Below are 10,861 nucleotides of genomic sequence, written 5' to 3'. Positions count from 1 at the left end.
CATTGCTGCCCTGCACAAACACCAGCTGTGGACCCAGCCTTGTCCCCAAGTGTCCCCTCCCTGGGAAATGGGTGACTGAGAGAAGTACAAGGGTGGAAGGTGCTTGTGAACAGGATGGGGTGCAGGGAAGGTCAGGGTGGGCAGGAGTGCAGGGTGAGGGTGTTTGTGGGTCAGGGTTACCCCCACACCATGGGACTGCAGCAGCGTGAGGCCAGGACTGGTGACAGGCTGGGACAGGGACACTCTATACCCAGGACTAGTGTCCTTGAGCTGGGTGAGTGACAAGCTGGGTCCCTATGGGGTGTCAGATTAGGGGATGTGGAGTCCCAGTGAGAATCCCAAAGCACGCTCCAGAAAATATACCCCCCAAAACATGCTCATTGGACTGCACACGGGGGTTTCAAGGAGGATTTATCACTGCAAATCCAATTCCTCAAATGTTTTCACAACACCGAGCATCCCTCTGCACCATCCACCGCCCAGCCAGGCTCGGGAAGGCTGAGGTGTTGCTGCCCTCGGGCGGCAGCCAGCGGCAGGGCATGGTGGGGTGCAGGCTCCCCAATACCCCTCGTCCCTCCCGCTCGGGTACCCCCATCATCTCCATCCAGTGCAGAGAGCAGGGAGGGAGGGGAAGGGAGGGTCAGGTTTGTTTGTGTGGTGGCAAACGTGCCCCTTCCTCATCCTTTTTGTGATGAAAAACCAAAATGTAGAGAAGTTGGGATCTGCCGTGAGCAGGATGGGCCAGGGGAGTTTTGACACCAGAAAAATCATCTCCAGAGCCTCTACAACAAGAAGAGAAATGGAGGAGAGTTAAAGACTTGCTAAGGAGCTGTGAGAGAAAACCCCTGGGTCTGTCACCCACAGGGAAGCCACTTGTGCTGTGGCTGCTGCCCTCCCCTGGACACAACCCAAATGGCCCCAAATGCTGCACAAGTGCCTGTGACACTGTCAGGCCCTTGAGGGGACAGAGGGACAGCCAGACGACTCCTTTATTGCTCCATGACAGCGGGACTGGGAGCTGCTGGGACCCGTGGGGATCTGACAGCTCCCCTGGTCACTGCAGGTCTCTCTGGTGGATGCTCGGGAGGGACCATCCTTATCCTGAACTACCTCCCACCTCCCCACTGACCTCCACAGACCCTGCAAGGGCAGATTAATCTCTCTCCTTGCTGGAAAAGGGTCAGTCCAAGAGGTTTATCCGAGGGCACAGGGCAGCTGGTGAGAGAACCCAGGTATCCTGATGCCCGTGTACAACATCAGGGGCTGAAATTTCCCCCCCAAACCCACCCCCCAGTCCCCACAACCAGTCAGAGCTCTTACTCTGTGCATCATTCCAGTCCAGGGACTCAGGAGGTGGTTTTCAGATGTAATCTTTCAGGAGGAGTTTGTAGCATGGGATCCTCTGCACAGGTTCCAGCATGTGGTGCTGCAGCATCAGGTTAGCACAGACCTTCCTCTTCTGGGAAGAGAGACAGAGACAGAAACAGTGACCATGGCAGCTCCCACTGCTTCCCCCTCGCAGGGAGATTTTGGGGGGTGCTGCTGCGGTCCCCCAGCCTGACCTGGATGTCAGCAATGAGCTCCTGGACGGGAGGCATTTGAAAGAATGAAAGCATTTGAAGCTGAGCCCCCGCTGAGCCTGCTGTTCCTCCCTCTCGTGCTCCGCTTGGTGCCTGGCAGCCATCTGGGAGAGGCTGCTGGGGGATGCTGGAAGCTGCTGGGGCTGCCTGGTTGCAGGAGCAGTCTGGCCACGCAGATCCTGCTTGTGCCACCAAGGAAATTCCCGGCTCTGCCATGGGGCCATCAGTGCGATCACTCATCCATTCGCCAGCGCTGGTGCTGCTCTGCTCTGCTCCAGCCTGGGCGCTGAGAGCCCGGGGCAGGATCCAGCCCCTCTCCTCCACTGCCCCCTGTAGATGTGGTGCATCCCCATCCCGCTCTAGAAAAGCACAGCTCTGACGCTTATCCCACCCACAGGCGTTTATTTCCCTCTGCGGCGCTGGCACAGCTCTGGCTTTCCGCCTGCGGTCACCACGGAGCCAAAGCAGGGAGCCAGTGGCCCCGGGCATGAGGCTTTAAAAGCCAAACAGCCCAGAAGTGTCAGCCAAGGACAGGGTTTGTGTACGGGGTTTTGCAGAGGAATAGGGTTTTTTGCTGGTTTTCCCTCTTCCCTTTTCTGGCAAAGACATGGAAAATGGGTGCAGAGCGGGCACAGGGGAGAAGCCCACAGGGCACAGGCCATAAAGGTGACAGCGAGTTGTCACCCAAGAACTGGTCCCTGGGGTAAATGGCTCTGGGTAGAAACTGGGAAGACATGCACTGCCAGCTTAAACCCACTGCTGAGATCTGACAGGGAACTTCTCTCTTTCTATACGTGCTGACTTGAGCTAAACTGTTTTCTTTTCCAGAAAACTCATTTCCAGGTTCCTCAGCTTCCTCCAAAAGTCATTAAGTCACTTTTATTTCCTCTAAATCAAACTCCCGCTTCACGATAAACAACAGACACACCACGGTGGGGAAATGGAAGCAGATCAAATGCTGTAAATGGTTCCAAGGCAACAACATCACAGGCCAAATTTCAACTGTGGGACCATGGGGACAATTAATTGGCTCTGGAGCCACTCAGAGCACAAAGCCCTGGGGCAAAGTGTGCAGTGGAGGGGCAGGAGAAGCTCACAGGGCAGAAGGAAATCTTGTGCCTCTTTAGGAAGCGCTGCAAAACTCATCTGCCCAACCGCCCAGACTCACCCCAAACCTCAGATTTACTTCTACACCAGGGTCAAGGCAGATCGTGTTGTCTGCAGGTCCCAGCTCCAAGTGAACGTGCTGTTTTATGGAGGTGCGACGCAGTCCAAGGACCTTCTCTCTCCCTCAGCGCCATTGTTCCTCTTCCCTTTCCCAGGACACATCTCTGCAAACAGCCGGACAGCCCGTGGCTGGTACCTGTGTTAGCAAAAAGGACACATAACCACGGACGTAGTTATATGCGGTGCTTTTATTCCAGCGCTGGGAAACCAGGGGTTCACACCCAAAGCTGGCTTCGACCACCGATCCAAAACTCACTACATTTATACAACTTAGTTACATACATATTCATCACAACTCTTAACAACCATTAGCATATTCCACACCTATTCTAACACAAACTGCCTATCTAACCGATGCTAAGTAACATTCGCATGTTTTCGGTTATTTCTAAGTTACCTGTTTTAAGAGAATATATAATAAATCTTTGTCAACTAGAAGAATAGGGTACAGTTATATACGACCATGCCTGAATGCACATCTCCCTGGACACAGTCCGAAAACTTCAAAATAAGGTAAAAATCTTGGATACGGCATCTTAGATACAGTTTACTAAACCAAGAATCTTAGATACAGTTATATAGTTTACAAAACTAAGAATCTTAGATACGGTTTGCAAAACAGAAAACTAATTCAACCATAAGAAAACTAATTTCAACTATTTGATGCAAAACTTATTTCAACTATAAGATGTAAAAACTAATTCAACTATAACACCTGGAGCTCGGATCCTCCCAGCTGCTCCAGCAGCCACTTCCAGTGAAGACCGCTGCCCACACACCTGCAAACCGAACTCCTTTTCCCCAGCAGCAGGGGAATTTGTCCACGTTTTGGGGGGAATTCGGCATGTGCTCCAAGCAGCAGCACAACCAAGGGTGCGTGGGGCAGGAGGGGTGTGAGGGAGCCCAGACACGGGGGGCGCTGGCCCGGGGTCCCCTCAGGGCCACGACTGGGCCGGGCGGGCCCTGCATGATGGCGGGAGGGCCGGCCCAGGGGCTCAGCAGCCCTGCAGGCCCCACAGCCCGGGCCTCGGGTGCATCCTGCTGCAGCCCACCCTCCGAGGAGAGCCCTCGGGCAAGCAGAGCGCAGGGCCCGGCCCCACACCGCCTCCCCGTCCCGACCTCGGCCATGGCCGCCGCGTCCCCTCCCTCACACCGTGCCTCCAGCTCCAAACCCGCAATGGTTCCGCCCGCATCCCCCCCCGCCCTTCACGCAATGGTTCCGCCCAGCGCGGTGGCGCAAGGCGCCTGCGGGCAGCGCATGCGCAGCGGCGGCGGGGCCATGGCGGCGGAGGCGCCGCTGCCCCCGGCGGCGCGGGCGCCCCCTGGCGGTGCCGCGGGGCGGGAGGCGGCGGCGGCCCCGGGCGGGGGGGCGGCCCGGGCCGAGGGCGCCAAGGGGCTGTTCGTGGTGCTGGGAGCCGGGCTCACCGCCGCCAGCCACCCGCTGCTCTACGTCAAGCTGCTCATCCAGGTCCGAGGGGTCGGGGGGTGGGGGGGGGGTGAGGGTGTCACCGGGAGGAACGGGAACCCCGTGTATAACGGGGGATCGGGGCCCCGATACCATGAAGGGAGGGGGACGTCTATATAGTGCCCCTATGAAGGCCCCTCTGAGCCGGAGACCACTGTATGTACAGCCCCACCTGTTTATAACAGGATGCAATGGGGTCACCTGTATAATGGGGGGGAACACCCCTATATATTGGGGCCATGAAGACCCCCCTGCAAGAACCCCCGTGTATAACGGGGGATGAGGTCACTCTGTATGATGGTATAACTGGGAGGGCGAAAGCAGCTGTAAAATGAGAAGATCTATAGGAGGATGAGGATACCCGCTACAGCAGAGACCCCCTATAGAATTAGGAAGCCCTATGTAATGAAGGGATGAGCACCCTTGTACAACGGGGACTCCTTTAATACAGGGGCGTGTGACAGCGGACAGGGACACCCTGTAGAGTGGGGGGCCCCACAGAATGGGGGGTGTGGATACCCTGTGCAATAGGGACTCTATATGATGAGGAACAGGAAACCCCTATAGAACAAGCATCCTGAGAACCCTTCCGTAATAGGGGCCCCTATAGGGATGTGGGGATGTGGGCAGGGACTTGCTTACCAGGTTTCTCTTGCAGGTCGGGCATGAGCCGCTGCCTCCAACCGTCGGCAGAAATGTGCTGGGAAGGAAAGTCCTGTACCTGCCCGGCTTCTTCACCTACGGTGAGCGACCATCCCAGCCCAAAAATGGGGCTGGGAGCCTCCATGCCAGCCAAGCCAACCTCCAGCAGTGCTCCTGCGCTCATCCTGTGAGACATAAACCGCTACAACCAGTTGCAAAACCATCAGATTTACCCACCTGTTGTTGGGGACAAGGAGGTGGTGGCCCCAGCGCTGGTTGCTCTGTGTTTGCCCCACAGCAGAGGGTCCGGGGTGGGGTGGGTTTGGGTGCTGTGGGTTTGTTGGTGGGGGGTTTTGCACATGTTGGAGAGGCCGTTTCCTCTCATCTATCCTTCCAGATTAGTTATGACAGGGAATACTTAAGGATTCTTTGCATCCTATATGAAATTTATTTAGGATTGTTCTAATAAATCACTTACGGTGAGACCGCAGAGCGGCGCTGAGCTCCAGCACGGTTTTGGTTGAACACCGGAGGCGTTTGGGGCGCTCAGCCGGTTCCCCACTGACAGCAGCCTGGTTTTTCTTCCCCAGCCAGACACATCGTGGAGGTGGATGGGAAAAGAGGCCTCTTCCGCGGCCTTACTCCTCGCCTCATCTCAAGCACTTTATCAACCATCACCAGGGGGAGCGTGAAGAAGGTAAAGGTCGGCTTCTCTCTCTATAAATCAGTTTGCTGGGTCGGCCGGTGCTACCGCAGCGGAGCCCGGGAGCCGTGGCTGCATGTGGAGGAATAATTTGCCCATCATCTCTTTCCATCTCCTACGGGCTTTGAATTCTCCTCCAGGACAGGAGGAAAACGGTGCCCGTATCCCTAGAACTTATTTTTTAAACAGTTTTAATTTAATTTGAACAGTCACTTTTATCTTCTGTAAGCAGTTTCATAACCCATCTCTTCTCCCGTTTTACTTGCCATCCTTCCTTCTCCTGTGTTCCTTCTTGCCTGTTTTTCTTCTCCTATCTCAAATGCAACTGCTCGTGGTTTCCTGCTGTCCTCAGACACTGAGGGTTTGTGGGTCTGTGTCTCCATCACTTTTGACTGTGTTTCTTCTCTCTCCACTCAGGCTTTTCCACTGGAAGACATGGAGCACGTTTCCAACAAGGATGATGTGAAGACCTCCCTTAGGAAAGTGGTGAAAGAGGTGAGAAGCAGATACTGCAAATCAGGGAGATCCCATTGGGGATGTGCCTGGGGAGCAAAGGAACCTTAAACTGTAGGTGAATTACTTGGAGAGAAGCTCTGGGTGAACAGGCCGTGTATTTAGTAGCCACTCTGTGTCCAGCTATGAAATATTTTGTAGGAATAGAGGTTTATTGTGAGCAACAGATTTCAAAAGAGGGACCCGCGATGGGTGTCGCTGCATGGAGGGAAGGGGCCTGACCTGCGCGGGTGGAGAAACGCAGCTTTTCATCCAGCTGTGGTTTTCTTCTCCCCAGACCTCTCACGAGATGATGATGCAGTGCGTGTCGCGGCTCGTCTCGCACCCGCTGCACGGTGAGTCCTGTCCCGCAGCTCCCTCCGGACTGAGGATCACCCCAAAACCCCCATTTACTCGATGCACTTCTCTGTCAGAAACAGCTTTGCACAAAGCTGCAGAGCAGACGCAGGGCTGCGGGGTTGCTTGGGGAGACTGATGTTTGGGGTGGCCTTGGAGACCAACCCATTGGAGTGGTGCTCTCTTCCCATTCATTCAGAACTTGTCCTAGAGATCCCACTGGGATTAGGGACAGAAATCCTTCCCATCCCATACAAACTATGGGAGGGCACCGTTTCCTAACAAGTCTCACAGTGATAAGGACCACGGAGAGGAGCTGGAGATGAAGCCAGTCAAGAGGAGGGAGGGCAGAATGGACAGGTTGCATTTTCGTTCGCCTCCATTACAACCCAAACTGGATTTGTTTCTTTGCCAGCCCTGTGTTTCTTTCCTCCTAGTGATCTCCATGCGCTGCATGGTCCAGTTTGTGGGCCGGGAAGTCAAATACAGGTGAGTGGCTGCAGTTTGGAAGGGTTTGGCGAGTTCCCAGAGCCGGGACAGGGTCCTTGGGCTGAGAATCAGCCTAATCAAACCTTTTTATGTGTCATAGTTGTGGCACATGTATCCACTCACACGAAGCCAAGCAGAGCTCTTGTGGCTACAGCATTTAAACCGTTATCAGTGAGCTGAGCGTTGTCCCAGGCATTTTTGCAGACTGGGAGAGCACAGGCACGACCCTCCTTGAGGGGAAGGAGCAGGATGGAGCTGCCGCTGCATCACTGGCACAACAGCTGGGGGCTGCAGAGCCCTTTGGGATGGAGATGGAGCAACCCCTGCACGTGTACAGCTCCTGTCCTTTCTTGCAGCGGCGTGTTCAGTGCCATCGGCAGGATATTTAAGGAAGAAGGGATCCTGGGATTCTTTGTGTACGTGAGTTGTTGTTTCGATACTTCCTCCTGTCATCCGAAGGCGCTGATCGCTCTGCCGGCCTCAGAGTTGCACTGAGCTTACTCTTCTGAATAGTAAATAATAATAAAGGCAGCTCCAAAGTTTCAGGAGGGATTATGAGGCCGGATGCCTTCAGCTCTGCAATGACAAGATTTGGGCCTCCAGGTGGAACGTGAGCTCATCAAGAGGTGACCAACAATCACAGGAGGTCTCACCCTGTCCTTCCCTAAGGGGAAAGGCCCAGGGGTCTGCAGAGACCCCATCAACTGAGTGTCACCGCATCTTCCTTTTGCAGCCCACAGCTTCTCTGGTGCCCCAAATCTCCTCCGTTAAATACAGATTCCTCTGGGATGTTCCCTGTGCACAGCGCCCGACATCCCTCCCTGTCCTCCACCTCCTGAGGAAATAATGTGAAAGGAGCCACTGCATTCCCTTCCTCAGTGTAAAATAAACACCGTTAGTGGCCTAATTAAACTTAATAGTTCACAGGAAAGGCTTTAACACAACCCGAAGCGTCTCAGGAGGGCTCTGAAGTTAAACATGCTCTACAACCCCACTAGGAAATCACACGTCTGTGAGGGGAGCGTAAACTGCATCTGTAGGACCAAACTGCAGCAGTTCTTCCAATGCACCCAAACGCATCCACTCCCTAAAAATCATTGCACTGCGCTTGTTTTGCACGGCGTTCTAACCTCTACGCGGCTATAACAGTGGCGCACGCTGGCTCTGAGTGCACGTCTGGCTGGAGATAAAGATTCTCAGGGGATGCACTTATCTCGCTGCCCCTTGTATCTGCAGCAGTCAAGCAGGGCCAAGATTTGGGGTAGAACAAAGGGACGTGGCTGAATTGTGCCCAAACGACAGATCCCAAACTTCCTACTCCAGAGCATCCCTGGTCCAGAGTCGCTGGCAGCACACGCAGGACCGTGTTTGAAGGCCAGGAGAGCTCTTCCCCAAAATCTCCCCTTTTCCCTTCAGTTCTTCACAAAGTAAAGATGCATTTTCGGGGGGTGAGGGTGGGCTGGACACCTCGGAAAGCAGCACGGGGACCTTTTTACACCTCACTCCCCTCTTTGCCATTGCAGCGGTTTGATCCCTCATGTCCTAGGGGACGTCATCTTCCTCTGGTGCTGCAATCTCCTGGCTCACTTCATCAACACCTACGCAGTGGACGACAACGTGAGTGGAAGCGCCCGGTGCAGGGTTTGGGGGCCTCGTACCGAAGGAGTTAATGGGAAGCTGGTGGCTGATTTAATACAAAGGGACACTGGGATAAAACGCTGTAAAAGTGCTAAAGGTGCCGCGTCTGCTCGGGGCTGCGTTTCAGCTGCAGTGTAGGGGATTGGGTTTGGTGGCAAACGTTCTCGATTCTCAGCTGGGATGCAGCACGGTTACCATTGCTTCCTGCCCCACACCCATCGTCTTGGGCTCAGAGGGATGTCGTGTAGTGACAGTGACAGGCTGCTGTCACCCACCTGCTCCACAATGGCTTTGGTTTCTCTTTCCAGTTCAGCCAGGCATCGGTGATCCGGAGCTACACAAAATTTGTGATGGGGGTACGTAGAAGAACGTGATTTCCCCTCTTCCTGCTGCTGTGGGTGAGAGCTCATGGCCTGGGAACAAAAGCTGGTCTGTACTTTATAATCAAATATAACTTTGCCAACACGCAAAGGCTGGAACTAGCTTTTTTGACACAATGAACACCGGTTTTCTGTGCTTCCAGATCGCCGTGAGCATGCTGACGTACCCATTCCTTCTCGTGGGAGATCTCATGGCAGTGAACAACTGTGGGTATGTCCGTTACGTGTTGATCTAAGGCTTTCCCTTCCTTTCTTCCAGCCCCTTGTTGTCTGAGTCCTCTGCTAAGGATCGTAAAGCTTTCATACAGAACCATAAACTAGATGGCACCTCGCAGAGTTGGCTCATTTCCTGTCCCAGGTTGCTTATAATTCTAGATCAGAGGGCACAGACAGGAACAGCGTAAAAGCTCAAATGGAGAGAAATCGGGAGAGTTGTGTTGGTACAGTTGGATCCAAACTAGATGGGCGGCAGAAGGGATGACGGGGACCATGCTGGCTGTGGCACAGGACCGAGCTGGCTTTCCCAGTCCCACTGCTCCAGCAGTCTGCATTTGTGCTTGTGGGATGGTGTAACATCTTGCTATTTGCTGGCTCTCAAAGGTGTACTTAGAGCATAGAGTCCTGGGCTCTTAACATATCCAAGTAACGCTCCTTGTTTGTACACTCCAGGGGTAATTAAATTACACGATCTGTTGCATTGTAAATAACGAGCTGGTCATTTGGCCTTCAGCCCAGCGCGGACACGGCTTTTGTGTCCTGGTTTACACTTAGCGCTGCTCTTGTGTTACCTGTCTGGATAACATGACATCGGCACAGACCGCTTGGCTCAGCGCTCTCGTGTTGCTGTGCAGGTTGCGCGCCGGCCTCCCCCCCTACGCTCCCGCGTTCGCATCCTGGATCCAGTGCTGGAGGTATCTCAGTGCTCAGGTGAGCTCCGGGCCCCCTCTGCTCCGTCCCTCTGGTTCTGGCCTTGCAGGGGGCACAGGTCGGTCTCTGCTAAGCCAGCTGCGGGTCCCCGGCTGGGTTTTGGTGTCACGGTGACGCAGGACGGCTGCGCTGACACTGCGCTCCCTTCTCTGCTCCTCAGGGGCAGCTGTTCCGCGGCTCCAGCCTCCTCTTCCGCAGAGCGCCCGTGCCCGCCGCCCGCTTCCCCATCGACTGACTCCTCGGCAGGGACAGTGATGAACTTGGACTCCTCTAGAAACCCCAAGCTTGTTTCGATATATATTTTTTTCTTTTTTGATCCAAAAATCCATGGCGCCAGAGCAAGACACCCCCTCTCCAGCAAGGCCGGCGACAAATTGCCTTCTGGAGATCGGGCTTCAGGCTCCAGCTGGACCAAAGCTCCGTCCTCATGACTGTCTTGACTGGGATGTGTATCAGAACAGAAGGACGTTGTCTTGTCTCTTTGATCCAGGTTGTAGCTCTGGAATCACTGGAGAGGTCCAGAAAACCAGAAGATGTCCAAACACTAAACGATCCAGCCGTGAGATATGGGGACAGAAGGTGGTTTTGTTCTGCCAGAGCTCAGAAGCAGCAGATCTGAGGTCGCCTCGCTGGGATGGCACCGCCAGCTGACCAACCTCAACCCTGCAACCCGTATTGAAGGTTTTGAGGGTTCCTGAACACTGGGGAGCTCCCAGTCTCCCACAGGCCTGAAAGGGAAATCACAGGATCAAACAGCAAAGGGAAACTGAGTCCCACCACAAAGAGGAGCGCAGTCCCAAAGAGATGGGCACGGCTCGGCTCCCGCAGCCCAGCAGCATCCTGCCGATAGCTATGGACAGAAGGGTTACCCTCACGGGGCTGATTGCCTGGTAAAAGGATAAACCTCAAGCTGGCCAAAGGCTTGCGAGGGGTTGAGGGCTCCTCATGCACCTGGGAGCTT

The 10,861-nt window shown here is 54.5% G+C and overlaps 1 protein-coding gene across 1 annotated transcript; it reads left to right on the top strand.

Moving 5' to 3' along the window:
• Positions 1–4,086: 4,086 nt before the first annotated feature.
• Positions 4,087–10,135, top strand: MTCH1 (mitochondrial carrier 1; the record flags this gene model as incomplete). Its single annotated transcript, XM_080358155.1, has 12 exons — positions 4,087–4,275; positions 4,931–5,015; positions 5,505–5,611; positions 6,035–6,112; positions 6,408–6,465; positions 6,904–6,955; positions 7,312–7,371; positions 8,479–8,572; positions 8,902–8,949; positions 9,117–9,184; positions 9,825–9,900; positions 10,061–10,135. 12 exons carry the CDS (start codon positions 4,087–4,089, stop codon positions 10,133–10,135), a joined length of 990 nt encoding a protein of 329 aa, XP_080214281.1.
• Between the last annotated feature and the right edge of the window lie 726 nt (positions 10,136–10,861).

Source organism: Nesoenas mayeri (assembly GCF_963082525.1).
Source record: "Nesoenas mayeri genome assembly, chromosome: 23".
In the NCBI taxonomy this organism is placed as follows: Eukaryota; Metazoa; Chordata; class Aves; order Columbiformes; family Columbidae; genus Nesoenas; species Nesoenas mayeri.
The sequence above is the reverse complement of the archived record's forward strand: the minus strand, read 5'-3'. Positions and strand labels throughout refer to the sequence as shown.